Genomic DNA, 17,019 nt, shown 5'->3' on the forward strand with positions numbered 1-17,019 from the left:
TTAATAATATTTATTTCACTTTGTTTACACACATTGCCCATCTACAAAATGTGACAGGTCATATTTCGACGTGTGACGTTACACTTGCAACTGTAGTGGTGAAAAAGATGTTCCGCCGAATAATCAAGATGATGATTTTTTTAGATTCCTTTTACCGATCTTTCGTGCGCGAGAGAGGAGAGCTATGCTCCCGTCGGATTTTTTCTCTTGATGAACGTCCAATGATTTTCTTTTGATGATGATTATTCCATCGCTGCCACTGAGTATTTTTTTTTAATTTAGACTTCACTTTTCGCTTCACAGAAAAAGAATGATGATAATATTCAGCAAATGGTGACAGATTTTATGTCAAAAAAAAAATTGTAATATTACATTAGAAATTGATGAATATTCATCAGGTTCACATTTTTACACATATTTTAGGTAATATTACTCAAAAAAGAGGTAATATTCAACCTACCAAATTTTCAACATTCCAAAATTAAACTCATTTTTGCTGTGTTGACTTTGTCGAACCAACAGGTTAAAATGTTTAACAAAAAAATCAAATCAACGTAGATTTCGTGAGCAATGAAAGCTGAAATCAAGTAGTTTATTTGAAAGCAATAATTATCCTGTAAAACTATGTCAACATTCGATAAAACAGGTTTTATACCAAAAGTAATTTTAAAATTCCCAAATTACAACCACAATTACATAGTTACACGCTGGAGACCTGAGTAATTAATGATTACAAGTCAGTAAGACAAGATACAAGAAACCCCATTCCGTAAACCATTCTAATCAAAACAATGTTTCAGAACAACCTCCAGTACAAAAACAATCGACCCAGGGTGGCCACCACCATCATCATTAAAAGAGCTTCATAAAATTACCGTCGATCGCACAATTAACCGTAAATTCTTCCCCATCCTCATCCCTAACCCCTAAATCTCCCTTGCCAATCTCGTCCGTTGACCCCGATTGTTTTGCGCGAGGTCCAACCGATCGTTCTATACCGGGGGGACTCCCCCCCGTAATCGGTCATTTTGGCCATCATCATCGAAATTGGCTTCGATCCCGGCACATGTCGGTCAACAGCGTCATCGCCGTCGGTTCTGCGCGGATAACGGATCTGGACAAAGTGTAAATTTCCACCGTGGGGACCTCGTGGGGTTAATTCGCAATCAGTTCGGGCAACTTGGCGGGTTGGTGTCTTTGCTAGAGAGAGTTCGTTTCCACCGCAACGAAGTTGGCCCCTCAGAGTTGATCATGATGAACGTGACGAAGGGTAATGATACGGTACCGTCCGCAATTGGGAGAAAAGTTGATTATTCCAACAGTACTGTGGGGTACCCCCGCGTTCGTTCCAGGCAAGGTCACCATTAACCTTTGTTTTCTTCGTTAAGGTTGGCGTGCAACGTTGCATAACCTCAACTCCCGGGGTCTCCACGACAATGTAGCCAGCAGTGAGCAGACGAGGTGACCCCATCAACGGCGCGGCGACACATTTGTAACGTGTTCAGACCGATCGTCGTGCAGGTCGTGCATTACTTCGAGCGCGGACACACCTTTCCGAAAGGTCCACGGGAGGTCTCTGCGGAGCGACATCTTTCGGCGAAACTTTGTACCAATTGCGCGAGAGTGTGTCTGTGTACAGTTTTAATGGATGTTGCGGGGTGGGCTTCTGCGGTAGCCTTTGCGGGGAGACCGTGGAGACCTGTGGCCGTACGCACTTGGTGTAGACTTTGAGGGATTGGTCGGTTGTTTTTTTCGGTTCGAGACCTAATAAGAGCTGGTAATTGTTCACGGGACCAGAGGGCATGCCGCGTAAACACGTGAACCGTGAGTGTGGGTAATGGAGGTTTGCGCAGTTATGTAATTGGTTTAGTCGCACATAGGTCATAGGACTAACGAACGACATTGTAGGCGATGGATGGAGATAACAGTTGGTAGTTGGGGCAGTAGTGGATGCACGTGCAGTAATTGAGTATTTTTAAACTAGTTATGTCACTCTAAATCTTCTAAAAGGACAAAACTGGAGTTTTTGTTTAAAAAAAGGTAAAATAAACCAAATTTTCAGTTTTTACTTTTTGGGTGTTTTTTAACACCCCTGACTCTAGGCAGTTTCAAAAACATCCAAACAGCAAAAACTGGAAATTTGGTTTATTGGACCTTTTTTTTTAAAAAAAAACTCCGGAAATCGATTACGATAACGAGAATCAATCGTTATTTCGATAATTCTATCGGTGATAATCTTATCGCCGATAATGGACGATAACTCATTTTTTAAATCTTTCTAAAATCGATTTATTCAACCATATCATGTTAAATTTTCAATGCTTTCACTAAGAATATATTTTTTGAAAATGTAGTAAGGCCGTTGCAAACATTTATTGAAGTTTATGGCCCTCAACTCTGGTCAAAGTAAAAAAAAAGTTTGAAAAATATTTTCAACGGCCTAAGTTTCAAAGTATAAATATGTACTCAAAATTGTTCACAAAATACCGTATTTTTTCTAAAATACTAAAATTTTAATAATTTGCAATTTAAGTATCAAACGAAACGAAATTTGGTAAGTTTTTTTTATTTTATTAAAGTATTTTTATAAAATACTAAAATTTTCACAAAATATCATAATTTTTCGAAAATACTCAAATTTTCATAATTTGCAGTATGGGTATCAAACGAATTGAAATTATGTATGCTTTTCCACATTAAAACAGTTTTTTTTAAATAAAACAAACATTTTCACAAAATACCGTATTTTTTCGAAAATACTCAAATTTTCAAAATATGCAATATGGGTATCCAACAAAGCTAAATTTTGTATGCTTTTTTCACTTTATTAATTTTTTTTTTTGGAAAATTCTAAAATATTCACAAATTACCGTACTTTTAGAAAAAAAAACCCGAATTTTCAAAATATGTAGTATGGGTATCAAACGACGAAAATTTTTGTATTATATAAAACATTAGCACCAGCATCACATCAGTACAGTTTTTTTTAATACAAAAATTTACACAAAATAACGTATTTTATCGAAAATACTAAAATTTTATGAAATTGCAATATAGGTATCAAACAATTTTAATTTTTGTTTGCTTTTTTTTAACTTATTAGAGTTTTGTTTATAAAACAAATATTTTCACAAAATACCGATTTTTTTCGAAAATACTCAAATTTTCAAAATATGCAATATGGGTATCCAACAAAGCCAAATTTTGTATGCTTTTTCCACTTTTTTTTTTTGGAAAATGCTAAAATATTTACAAATTACCGTACTTTTCGAAAAAAAACCCGAACTTTCAAAATATGTAGTATGGGTATCAAACGACGCAAATTTTGTATGTTTAGCACCAGCATCACATTAATACAGGTTTTTTAATACAAAAATTTACACAAAATACCGTATTTTATCGAAAATATTCAAATTATAAAAAATTGCAGTATGGGTATCAAACAAATTTAAATTTTATATTGTTTTTTAAAATTTATAAGTGTTATTTTTTTACAAAATACATTTTATTACAAATTACCGTATTTATTAGAAAATACTTAAATTTTTAAAATATGAAATATGGGTATCAAACGAAGCTAAATTTTGTATGCTTTTTCACTTTATAAGATTTTGTATGAAAATACTAAAATTTTCACAAATTACCGTACTTTTCGAAAAAACTTGAATTTTCAAAATAAGCAAAATATATCAAGCGACGCATGCTTTTTTCACTTTATTATTTTTTTTTGAAAATTATAAAATATTCACAAATTACCGTACGTTTCGAAAAAAACTAGAATTTTCGAAATATGCAGTATATGAAGCATTTGCATCAGCATCACATTAATACAGTTTTTTTAGACACAAAAATTTACACAAAATACCGTACTTTATGAAAAAACTTGAAATTTCAAAATATGCAAAGTATATAAAACGACGCATGCTTTTTTCACTTCATTATTTATTTTTTTTGGAAATTATTAAATGTTCACAAATTAATTATAAAATATTCACAAAGTACGGTAATTTGTGAACATTTTATAATTTTCAAAAAAAATTAATAAAGTGAAAAAAGCATGCGTCGTTTGATATACTTTGCATATTTTGAAAATTCAAGTTTTTTCGAAAAGTACGGTAATTTGTGAAAATTTTAGTATTTTCAAAAAAACTCTAATATAGTGAAAAAGCATACAAAATTGAGCTTCGTTTGATACCCATAATTCATATTAAAAAAAATATTTTCGAAAAAATACGGTAATTTGTAAAACAAAATTGTATTTTTTAAAAAAAAAGCTCTAAAAGATTTAAAAAAAGAATATGCAGTATATGAAGCATTTGCATCAGCATCCCATTAATACAGTTTTTTTAGACGTATTTTATCGACAATACTAAAATTTTATAAAATTGCAATATGGGTGTCAAACAATTTAGATTTTTTTTATTTTTTTTTTTTTGTAGTTTTTTTAAATACTTCAATTTTTTCAAAATTACCGTATTTTTTCGAAAATACAAAATTTTTCAAAATATGGGTATCAAACGAAGCTAAATTTTGTATGTTTTTTTTTCACTTTATTAGAGTTTTTTGTAAATATTTAAATTTTCACAAATTAACGTACTTTTCGAAAAAAAACATGAATTTGCAAAATATGCAATATGGGTTTCAAACGACAGAAAATTTTGTTTGATTTGAAGCAAAATTTCGCTTCGTTGGATACGCATATTGCATGTTTTGAAAATTTGAGTATTTTCGAAAAAATACGGTATTTTGTGAAAATATTTGTATTTTTATAAAAACTGTATTAATATGATAAAGCATACGAAATTTCAATTCTTTTGATACCCATATTGCAAATTATGAAAATTTCAGTACTTTCAAAAAACAAGGTATTTTGTGAACTTTTAAGTAGGTATTTAGCAAAAATACTTTAATGAAGAGAAAAAACATACGAAATTTCGCATCGTTTGATACCCATATTGCAAAATATGAAAATTTGAGTATTTTTGAAAAAAAACGGTATTTTGTGAAAATATTCGTTTTTTCATAAAAAAAAAACTGTATTGATGTGATAAAGCATACAAAATTTCAATTCATTTGATACTCATATTGCAAATTATGAAAATTTTAGTACTTTTGAAAAAAAAGATATTTTGTGAAAATTTTAGTATTTAACAACAATATTTTAATAAAGAGCATCGTTTGATACCCATTGTAAGTTATGAAAATTTGAGTATTTTCGAAAAAATACGGTATTTTGTGAACAATTCTGAGTACATATTTATAGTTTGTAATTTACTATATTTAAAAAAAAAAACTATATTCTTTGTGAAAGCGCCGATAGAATTTTCGAAATAAAATTAGAGATAACAATAGATAATCGTTATCGTCCCAACGATAACGATAACCATTACCGTTATCGTCAGACGATAATATTATCGACGATAATTTTATCGATTAACAACCTTGAAATGAATCCTATAAATCTGTATCTTATGAATCCTAGGAATTATTTGAATCACATTAGTTACATGAACCGTAAGAAACTTTTCAAATACTATGAATTTTGCCAAATTTTACTTAGGAATCGATAGGATACTCTAGTTCAGCGCACCGATCAATAGCCAACTCATTTACGTAATGCAACCTCGTGATTGCTTTGTTTACTTTATCCAGACCTCCACTAACCTAGCCCTACCGTCGATTGTGTCACCGAGGCATAGGCATAGTGACACACACATGTGGGTTTTTCCTTTGTGTGTCCCCACATGCGACCAAATCGATTTTTCCACTTTCTCCTAGCCCAGCAGCGCCAACCCGGGTAGTGCGCGCTGCTATTCTGTCCAGCTGTGAACAACACAAATCAATGGTCATAAATAACCCGCCCCGTCATCCTCGAAATAGGTCCACCTCAAATAGCCTAGTGCTGTGCAGGAATTGCCCACTTCCGCTTGCACTAGATTTCGACCAACCTGTGGGAAAGGTCTTCCCCATCCCCTTCGAACTGGGTCAAGCGGAACAACATTATCGCGTCCGAAAAGTGCATGTTTGTCGTGTCCGCTTTTGGTTCTAGAAGTTCTAGAAAACAGCAATAGTTAAGGGTGAAAGGGATGACCCGGAAACATTTGAACGCCGTGGAGGACCGCGCGCTAAATTGGGACACGTTATGACCGACGACCTTCCGGAAGCGAGCACGTGTATGCAACTTGGGATCGATTCCGGATGACCTTTCCGGACACACAACAGTCATGCGAGCGGAAAGGCATTGAAGGCGGCTAATGATGTCATAATTATGTCAGTTGGACTTGAAAAAGGGGGCTTGCGAACTCATCGGTTGAAGAAGGCAACGCTGAAGCGAGCAACGCTGAAACGGACAACGCTGAAGCAAGCAACGCTGAAGCGAGCAACGCTGAAGCGAGAAACGCTGAAGCAAGCAACGCTGAATCGAGCAACGCTGAAACGGACAACGCTGAATCGAGCAACGCTGAAACGGACAACGCTGAAGCAAGCAACGCTGAAACGGACAACGCTAACGTGTTAGATATTAGGCTTTCATTCCTCATTTAAGCCCTTTTCCAATTCAATAAACTCGCACATACCAATCCCATTAGATCGGTAATCGATACCCTGCCCAGTAATCCTCAATATTTAATTTACCTCTCCGAGCCGATCACGACAATCGAATTGATCCATTTAATCCCACCGTCCCATCTAATCCACAGTTCCAATCCCATCCGCTCCCGTCCCGTTTTTGCCATAATTAGATCCAGATTACCATTCCTACTCCAGACTCCTTCCCGGGACTAGGTTAATGGGACCGAAATTAGAAACAAACGCGCGCGCAGTCCGCGCGCTCCAAAAACGGTCCGGATTTCTCCGAAGCACGACGATCCAGCTGGACCCCGTGGAAGATGATTAAGTACGGCAATAAGTAAGACATTATGATTATACATCTGTTACTGGGTCGCGGACGGTCCTTCGGTTGAGATCTCGCGCGGGGATGTTACGTACAGATCTCGGTGAGATTTGCGAAAATCGTGACTGCGGCATCGCAACGGTGCACCTTCAGCAGTGCCAAACTGTGTCTCTCTGGAGGGTTTGTTTTGATTTTGCAACAGAAAAATGGCGCGGCAAAAACAATCGCAAAGACATTAGTCCCTGGAAGGGAGGAGGGGGGGTTTGAAGGAGGAGGCATAAAAGTTACGACCAAAGTTGTGAAATATACAGTCAGTTTGACAGAAGAGGGACACCACCAATATTCGGTAGGGGAAGGGTGCTGTAGGTCCTCCGGAATGAATTAAGATCTAGCGTGACTTCCTAGTTCGGAACACGTGGCTTTATTCGGCTAAATAAATAGAGGAGAAAAGCAACTCGCGACAAAATGTTGAGGCCAGGAATTTTGACAGGTAGGGGAAATATGCCCATTTTAATCACTCTAAGCCGTTCGACCAATTCTCATCACTTTTGCCGTTTTCCGCTATTAAATCAACATTTTCAGATGTATCAACAATGGAGAGTTGCTTGCTCGCGTTTGTTTGAGCTATTTATTACTTTGGAACAATCAAAAACTCTTTATGAAAGCTGTAATTCATGATCAAAGTGCTGATAGGCTGATAATAGAAATAGGCTGAGAAAGGGTATAGTTCCCCTATGATTTTCATAAATAGTCGCCTCCTATTCTCTCCCACAGAAAACTGGGGACAAAGTAGTTGAGCAATTCTCTACGAAATCGGTCTTTTTTCTTCAATTTTAATTTTTGTATTTTTTAATCCGGCTGAAACTTTTTTGGTGCCTTCGGTATGCCCAAAGAAGCCATTTTGCATCATTAGTTTGTCCATATAATTTTCCATACAAATTTGGCAGCTGTCCATACAAAAATGATGTATGAAAATTCAAAAATCTGTATCTTTTGAAGGAATTTTTTGATCGATTTGGTGTCTTCGGCTAAGTTGTAGGTATGGATATGGACTACACTGGAAAAAATGGTACACGGTATAAAAAATTTTGTGATTTTTTTATTTAACTTTTTATCACTAAAACTTGATTTGCAATAAAACACTATTTTTATTTATTTTTTATTTTTTGATATGTTTTAGAGGACATAAAAAGCCAACTTTTCAGAAATTTCCAGGTTGTGCAAAAAATCATTGACCGAGTTATGAATTTTTTAATCAATACTAATTCTTTCAAAAAATCTTAAAAGGGCGAAATATTGAATGTTTGGCCTTTTTGAAATGTTAATCTTGATTTGAAAATTTTGAAAATATTGTTTTCGAAAAGATCGGAAAATTTCACAAATGTTTCATGTTATATCGACTTTGAAAAATGGTGGGCTGTTTGGGTGAGACTTAGAAAACATCAATTTTCCTGTTTTTAAACCTTTGCATTGCAATATCTCAGCATCTAAAGGTCGTATCAACAAAGTCCGATGAAGCAAAATATAGAGAATTTTCTCAGCTTTTCAAAAATATTTTTTTCAAAAGTGGGCAAACATGTGCACTAATTTTACATAAAAATGGCTTTAACTTGAAAACGGTGCACTTTATCAAAATTTCACTAAAGTACTTTTTGATTGCAAATTCAATTTTACATCGAAAAATGAAGTTGAAAAATTTTTGCGACCAAAATTTCGATTTTTTGAAAAAATTAGTAATGATTAAAAAATTCATAACTCGGTCAATGATTTTTTGCACAACCTGGAAATTTCTGAAAAGTTGCCATTTTATGTCCTCTAAAACATATCAAAAAAAAAAAATTAAAAATAGTCACCAAATTTTTTTTACCGTGTACCATTTTTTTCCAGTGTAGTCCGTATCCATACCTACAACTTTGCCGAAGACACCAAATCGATCAAAAAGATACAGATTTTTGAATTTTCATACATCATTTTTGTATGGACAGCTGCCAAATTTGTATGGAAAATAATATGGACAAACTAGTGATGCAAAATGGCTTCTTTGGGCATACCGAAGGCACCAAAAAAGTTTCAGCCGGATTAAAAAATACAAAAAAATTGAATGACCGAAATCCTAGAGAACTGCTCAGTTGTCAAACTAGGCAAAAATGTTAAAATCACTCACAAAATGAACTTTGAGTGATTTGAGTTCATTTCTGACGTCACGATTTTGTTTACATTTTGACCTACACGCAACGAGTAATGGGTCATCTGTCAAATTTTACTGAATTTCACTCAGAATTCAACGAAAATTGAGTGAGATTCACCCAGATCTGACTCAAATCTGACAGATGCCAAATTATTCATTTTTGGGAAGGTTCGGATTTCACGACAACTGAGTGATTAGAAATTGGGGTGTAGATTTCTTGCATTTAACAACTTTCAGCTGTCAATTTGAATGCAGTTACACGCAGATGTGGGCTATTTTGAAATGTTTCATCGCTCAGTTTTGACAGTTCGTAGTTAATTTGATTTTGGTTAAACGCTGTTAATTTTCTTGAAATAATTCGTTGGCGTCGAACTGTCAAAAATGTATCGCGGTGGATCGCGGTGTATACTTTTCTACCACAGTTTTTTTTTGTGTGATCAATGTGGTACACGCTTACCAAATAAAACCAAAAAAATGGTAATTATCATGATTTTTCGAGTTCAACTCGGATAACACTTTTTTTGGTAAAGTGGGTCGAACTGGCAAAATCATGATTTTCATGATTTGCCGAGTTCGAGCGTGGGGAAATATTTCACTGGATCAAATCTGTTCGGATGTTGCCTATTTTCGGGCGCTTTCTGGTTTTTCTTGAGGGATTGGAATTGAAATAATTTTAATTATAAACTAAAATAAAATCAAAACGGTATAATTATTTATTAATGTATAAAATAGTACAACAATAAAAACAATAACCTTTTTTGTTCATTAAATGGTGCTTCGAGAAAATTTAGGTCACTTCAAATGTCCCCGGCATCGCAGTAGATCGCGCAGTCAAGCCGAGAAGTCTCCCAGCAATCCTTCAAGTTCCTTCTCACGCAGGCGTCGGAGCGAGTGCCCTCGGCCAGCACTTGCTCGAGATGGTTCGAGCGTTCGACCAGCTCGCGATCCGTTACGATCTGGTTCACGATGACGGTGCGGCTCGTTCCGTAGAACGTGTCCAACTTGCTGCCGAACTGTGAGGGGTTGAAAATTTTAGGGTTTTTTTTTGTAAAAGTATATGATGGCGACTCACCCCAAAGCACGCTCCCGCCGGTCGCTTCAGATCGTTGCAGGTGAGCTGCGGCTGTCCTTCGAACGGGTGAACTGGCTCGTGCTCGATGCTGTCCACTCCGGGGAACGAATCGGCTATTTTGTTCACCGACTGCACCTGGGCGTGCGCTCCCCCGTTGACCGAATAAACGGTTACGTTGCCGTCAAAGCTGGAACCGGCGATGAGCGCCGGGTTGCGCGGACACCAGGCCACGTCAAAGTTCCACTGGTTGGTGGTCGCGAGCTCGGAGAGGATTTCCCCGTTTTGCTCTTCGGAGTTTTGGTTCCAGCAGTGGATTTTGTTGTCTTTGCTGCAGGAAGCGACCAGGTCGAAATCCTTCGGGCACCAGGTCAGACCGAGGACACCCCGCTGGTGGATGTGGAAGGTTTTGGTGGGGGCAGTCGCGTAGCGGAGATCCCACAGTTGAACGGAGGGGGCTACTCACAACTGGGTGGCCACTTCCGGGTGCCACTGGACGGCGCGCGCCAACTGATCCGCGATTGGGTATCGGTCAGTTTGATGATGGGTTTTCCCAGATGACGCAACACGAGCTGGAGATGGAGGCCAGGATATGCTGGACCCGTCGGTTCCATGCGAGACCCTGAACATCCTCAAACGGTTGCGCCTTCGTTCCTGAGCTCATCGGCGCCGCCGTGATGTTCAGATCCCAGATGAAGATTTCCGACTCCGACGCTCCCGAGCCATCAGCGCGTTCTCCCCGGCCAACAGCTTCAAAGCGCTGTAAACCTGGATGATGCCAGCTTCGCAACCACCGACGATGACCCCGTTCGGGTTCGTGGCCGTACCAAAATCCAGCGGACTCCACACGACCTTGTGGAACCGGTGCGCACTCGTCTGACTTCCCACCAGCTTCAGATCTGACCTCACCCTGGATGATCTTCGAGTTGAACTTGTTGCACGCGACGTTCTCCTCTGGCCACAGCGCTCCACGGTAAGACAATACGTCGAGGCCGTCTTTTCCGTGATCGCGTCTAGCAGATAATCCGGATCGAGGACTCCCGTCAGTCGATAGCGTCCAGATGTTTTTTTCCGGGTTTCCGGGAATGTCCGAGTTGGCCTAAAAAAACGAAGATTAATTACAGATAAGCTTAATCAAGAATAAGTTTTACCAGTTTGAGGGTGGTCGAGTCCAGAACGGTGGATCGTCCGCCAACAGCAGATCGTCCTTCAGTGGCAAAGGTTCCGCCGGATCTCTAGAGATGATGTAAAATATGTAGTAGAAAGTTAATTTCAGATAGGTTTAGCGAAGACTAAATTCTATCGTAACCCTTATGGTGGTCAACTCCACGTCCGAAGTGCGTACTGGACCGATCACGCATCTTGGTTACGGTAAGATCTGTTGCAGATGGTGATTAATACAGTACGGAAGTATGGAATGATTCGTCCAATTTTGTCGCACACCCTGGGCGCGGAATTCCGGTTCGAGGTAGGCCAATCCGTGCCTAAAATACTTCAGTTCATTATTTTGGGTTTGGGCAATGTTTTGCGTTAGGATCGGTGGACCAGTTCCTCTTGCCAATTAAGGCAGTCAATCCGTCCACCGGTGGACGGATTCCTCCTGCAAAACATTGCCCAGAAATCCGTCCACCGTTGGACCAGTTCCTCTTGCCAACTTTGGCCAGAATTCCGTCCACCGGTGGACTGATTTCTCCTGCAAAACATTGCCCAGAAATCCGTCCACCGGTGGACCAGTTCCTCTTGCCAACTTTGGCCGGAATTCGGTCCACCGGTGGACGGATTCCTTCTACAAACATTGCCCAGAAATCCGTCCACCGGTGGACCAGTTCCTCTTGCCAACTTTGGCAGGAATTCCGTCCACCGATGGATCAGTTCCTCTTGCCAACTTTGACCGGAATTCCGTCCACCGGTGGACGAATTTCTCCTGCAAAACATTGCCCAGAAATCCGTCCACCGGTGGACCAATTCCTCTTGCCAACTTTGGCAGGAATTCCGTCCACCGGTGGACGAATTTCTCCTGCAAAACATTGCCCTGAAATCCGTCCACTGGTGGACCAGTTCCTCTTGCCAACTTTGGCCGGAATTCCGTCCACCGGTGGACGAATTTCTCCTGCAAAACATTGCCCAGAAATCCGTCCACCGGTGGACCAATTCCTCTTGCCAACTTTGGCAGGAATTCCGTCCACCGGTGGACGAATTTCTCCTGCAAAACATTGCCCAGAAATCCGTCCACCGGTGGACCAATTCCTCTTGCCAACTTTGGCAGGAATTCCGTCCACCGGTGGACGAATTTCTCCTGCAAAACATTGCCCAGAAATCCGTCCACCGGTGGACCAGTTCCTCTTGCCAACTTTGGCAGGAATTCCGTCCACCGGTGGACGGATTTCTCCTGCAAAACATTGCCCAGAAATCCATCCACCGGTGGACCAGTTCCTCTTGCCAACTTTGGCCGGAATTCGGTCCACCGGTGGACGGATTCCTTCTACAAACATTGCCCAGAAATCCGTCCACCGGTGGACCAATTCCTCTTGCCAACTTTGGCAGGAATTCCGTCCACCGGTGGACGAATTTCTCCTGCAAAACATTGCCCTGAAATCCGTCCACCGGTGGACCAGTTCCTCTTGCCAACTTTGGCCGGAATTCCGTCCACCGGTGGACGAATTTCTCCTGCAAAACATTGCCCACAAATCCATCCACCGGTGGACCAGTTCCTCTTGCCAACTTTGGCCGGAATTCCGTCCACCGGTGGACGAATTTCTCCTGCAAAACATTGCCCAGAAATCCGTCCACCGGTGGACGGATTTCTCTTACAAAACACTGTCAACAAATCTGTCTTCCAGGGGATGGATTCTTTGAATGAATCTGTAATCCGGAATCTAAACCAGTCATCCGGGGAACCGACTGCACTTGGCCACCTCTGCCGACGAAACAATCCACTTTCCAACGGAATTCACTTACCTGTTCCATTCCGCGATCTATCTCTACCAGCAAACTTAACAGAAATGTCAAAATGGAATGATGAAAGGTTTCAAAAAGTTTGCAAAAATTTCGCTAAGTCCAAAATCACACTTTTGGGAGTTCGCATAACTGAACTCGTTTTTTGGCGATTTTTACCATTTTTCGAGTTCGCGAAATCACACTTTTTTGAGTTCGTTTAAGCGAACTGTCAAAAGTGCGATTTCTGAACTCCCAAAAGTGCGATTTTCAGTAACCGTGTAAATGCTTTGGTGGATTTTTGACAGTTTGAAATATTTCAAGAAAATTTACCGCGGCTAACGAAAATCAAATTACCAATGCAACTCTTTTATTGTTTATCTGATGCATATTGTAATTAATAATGTTGGTGCATTTGTTGAAACATTTCAACGGTGGTTTTCACACTTCAATTAGAAGAATTTTACTATGTCAAATGTCAGGCTAACAAATGTCAAAATTGTTTGAAGAAATATTTCAAAAAATCATTCAAAATTATCTGTTCAACAATACGCCTGTGACTGTTTTATAGGATAGCTTTGAAATATTTCAGTTGAAAATTTTCACACCGCATGTCAATCCGACATTTACAGCAAATATTATAGTGACATGAGCCGTATTGTTGAACGGATTTTAGTAGGTCCGAGTTGTATTGTTAAACCTACAATTGTGGTGGATTTCTTTGAAATGTTTCATCGGTAAGTTTCTTCATTTAATGACTGAAAAGTTTGGCTAGGATTGACACTTTTTCGCCAAACTTCAGTTTGACATAAGCCATTAAATTTGTGCGATGAAATGTTTCCAGAAAATCTACCAAAATTGTATGTTTAACAATACAACTCCGTGGTAGATTTTCTTGAAATATTTCGTTTGCATCAAACTATCAAAAAATTTACCAAATCATTTACCACACTGATTACACAAAAAATGTAATCGGAAAGTATGCACCACGATCTATCGCGATCATTTTTTGACAGTTCGACGCCAACGAATTATTTCAAGAAAATCATCGGCGACTGATCAAAATCTGTTTGAATTTGTTGAATCGTTTCGCCGGTAAGTTTTCTCATGCCATGTCGGTGAAAAGTTGACGGGTATTGATACCTCTCGCCAAATGTCAGTCTGACATGTGCCATTGAATTTGTTGGATGAAATGTTTCCAAAAAATCCACCAAAATTGTATTGTTAACAATATTGCTATGATAATTTTGGTGGACTTCTTGAAATATTTCACTGCACAAATTCAGTGGTGTCATAAACAGTGAGATTTGCGACAAACTTGTTATTTGTCAGTCATTTGACAAAATAAACATGATCGCTACTAAACATTTGTAAAATTGGTCAATGAAAACTTAAAATAATTCACGTTTCAAATATATAGTGAATTCAACGACACGACTCTTCAGTCACTTTCCCCAAAAATTTAATTTATTCAAAAAGAAACTTCTTTTTTATAACCAAACATCCACGACCTTGCCTTAGGTTGCCAAATTTCAAACCAAATTTCGGACTCAACACAAAAGGCCGTTAATGGGCGGCAAACGTCACGATCGGATCCGCGACCTTAAACCGATTCACAAACACAGACCAGACAAGAGAGAACACTTTCGCTTTCAACGACGCGTCGTGCCGGCTTGAAATGTGAGTTGTGCAAAAAAAAAAGTGTTATTGTAAATGGGCCCATCAATCTTTTCTTCTGGGATGGTGATTTGAGAAGGGATTTGGAAAAGTTTCCTTTGGAAATGTTGCGGAATGGGTTTAAGAGGATAAGATTTGTAAGACTCAAGAGATTTGAGAAATTTGAGAGATTCAAATGACACGAAAGTCTAGTTTACATCTTCAAAATTTGTTGGATTATTGATGGAATGTTTCGTTCGTTAATCTTGACAGCTCATATCGGTTCAACATCTGTCACAACAATGTCTGCCTGTGTGGATCAATCGGACCGCGCACTGGACTCACAATCCAGAGGTCGCCGGTTCGAATCCCGAGGCGGACGCAAAAAATTATATAGTGTAAATATAGGTATTCGGTGCCCTCTCCCCGTGCCCATACCTTCACACTTAGGAGACCCGGGAGGCGGAGTCTTGTCGCAAAAAGAACGATACACGCCTGTGGATCCGTTGACGAAACCGCAAGGTTTAAGAGGGCCACATTATAAGGTGTTACGTCGATTCCGTTTTCTGTCACAACAAAGTCAAATCGAAAAAAAACATTTGACATGAGCCGACATAATATTGGTGGATGTTTTTGAAACGTTTCACCACTGACATGTTCCTAAAAAATTGTGCATGAAATATTTCATAAAAATCCAATATAATGATAAGTTAAACATTACTACCATGTAAAACCGATAATTTTAAATTTTTGGATAATTTGGACTTCTTGAAACATTTCACCGCACAAACTCAGTGGCACATGTCAGGCTGACATAAAGCAAAGAAGAGTTCAGGAAACGTCTAAAAAACAATCAGAATAATCAGTTAAACAATACCGCTCAAATTATGAAGACGAGAACGCGACTCAAGCGATCCTAACCTAAAAATTGACCCAAGAAGGCACCCCTAATCCAAGTAACCCAATTTCCAACGAAGAAAACCGTGTCAGTCGGGTCAGGCAATTTCCCGACACCACAAAATCACTTAGGAAGTCTCCGCCAAAACTACAAATTCGTCTATTCCGGTTCCACGAGCGGTTAGAGAGCTCCGAAAAACACGACAGTGAAACATGACTTCCACTCGGTGAGCCGCGCCAAATTTACCATAAATGAATAATTCATAGCAGGCCGTGGGTCCAAGCGCGACCTCCTGACATCGCGCGAACCAGCGCGCTCTCTTTCGGGACTCGGCTCAGTTCCGCTAGATGTCGTGACTGCACTTTTCTGCCGAAACTGGGTTTGAGGTTAGAACCGGTTGGACGGAACTGCCGTTGCGCCGGATGCTCAAGGGGGCCGAACTCGTTTTTCTTGCGCGGGCAAGAACTTGCAAAATTGTCGCTCTTTGACGGCATAACCGGTGTAGTTTACTGGGTCAGACTCAGCTGTTTGCTTACCTTTTATCTCCGAATAATCCGGTCATTCTTGAAGTTCCACTAAGCTACTAAACGGTCTTCTCCTGGGTTGTCGTTATTCCCCCTTCTTGCTTCTATCACGATTAACCAGTTTCGTCTCAAAACATCACACATAACCTAGAATTTCACTACACTTCCTCCTCCTGCTTCGAGTGTGTGTATTTCCGCTAATTACCGAACGTCACGTGATCCTTTCACTGCTCCACGCGACGGCGCTGACGTCATGACCAAAGATGGCGGCGGCTGCTCCGCCGAGAACATTTTTCCTAACCTCAATGTTTCACTTTCGTTCGGCGCGCGTGTTGTGTAATTAAACCGTTCTTACCCGGTTGAACTTTATTTTTATGTTGTTTTTGCCGAGTTCACGTTTTTTGTTCCAGGTCCGACACGGTTAACCCATTTCGGTTTGTTTACATCGCGCGCAGTTGCAACATCGGCCGCCAGGAGGTGCGCTGCTCGGGCTGCGGCTGTCAAAATCTGAAACGAAAACAAACGAAAACAATTACCATTTTGATTGTTTGTTGTGGTTTAGCGCGGAATTGGTTGATCTTATCAAGCTAGGGTTTGTGTACGGCGGCGGCTGTTGTCAATATTGACAGATCAAACCCGTGATTGCGGCGGCTGCGCCGCCACGCTCAGTGTTCGAGGTTATGTTTATGCTAATCAGACGCCATCGAAAACTTGTTTCGAGTCCGTTGCAATTGCTGCGGTGTGACTCATTAACGAGTCTCGCGAGAATTCGGAACAAGTTTCAGTGCAGCGGCTGTGACAGCTGATTGGGGGCGGCTTGACAGATGACGCGGGGTGGCTTTGCATTCTACAAAGTAG

The 17,019-nt window shown here is 39.6% G+C and overlaps 2 protein-coding genes across 7 annotated transcripts in view; both read right to left on the minus strand.

Annotated features, from left to right (window-relative positions):
• LOC120419629 (cadherin-86C) overlaps positions 1 to 16,707 on the minus strand; it is a 238,083-nt gene extending 221,376 nt beyond the window's left edge. For 3 of the 6 annotated variants that reach the window (XR_005605756.2, XR_005605755.2, XM_039582382.2), the window contains exon 1: positions 16,174 to 16,702. Coding sequence is in view for 4 of the 6 variants with exons in the window: in XM_039582382.2 (XP_039438316.1) it covers positions 16,174 to 16,199 (26 nt within the window). In the remaining 2 variants the exon portion in view is untranslated. Of the gene's footprint in view, positions 1 to 16,173 lie in introns of all 6 variants that reach the window. The other 3 variants (XM_039582384.2, XM_039582386.2, XM_039582387.2) reach the window with 3 other exon arrangements.
• Positions 10,466 to 13,317, minus strand: LOC128092608 (uncharacterized). The gene is made up of 3 exons (XM_052706830.1): positions 13,108 to 13,317; positions 11,301 to 11,384; positions 10,466 to 11,248 (listed from the first exon to the last, which is right to left on the minus strand). The coding sequence occupies exons 1-3, from the start codon at positions 13,114 to 13,116 to the stop codon at positions 10,682 to 10,684; spliced, it is 660 nt and encodes a 219-aa protein (XP_052562790.1). The 5' UTR covers positions 13,117 to 13,317; the 3' UTR covers positions 10,466 to 10,681.
• Positions 16,708 to 17,019: the final 312 nt, after the last annotated feature.

Source organism: Culex pipiens, chromosome 1 (assembly GCF_016801865.2).
Source record: "Culex pipiens pallens isolate TS chromosome 1, TS_CPP_V2, whole genome shotgun sequence".
In the NCBI taxonomy this organism is placed as follows: Eukaryota; Metazoa; Arthropoda; class Insecta; order Diptera; family Culicidae; genus Culex; species Culex pipiens.

Bases quoted from the DNA above. Each gene is read 5' to 3' on its own strand.
- LOC128092608 (XM_052706830.1), bottom strand. The intron at 11,249-11,300 runs GTAAAACTTATT...TCGTTTTTTTAG, and splicing joins ACTCGACCACCCTCAAACTG to GCCAACTCGGACATTCCCGG.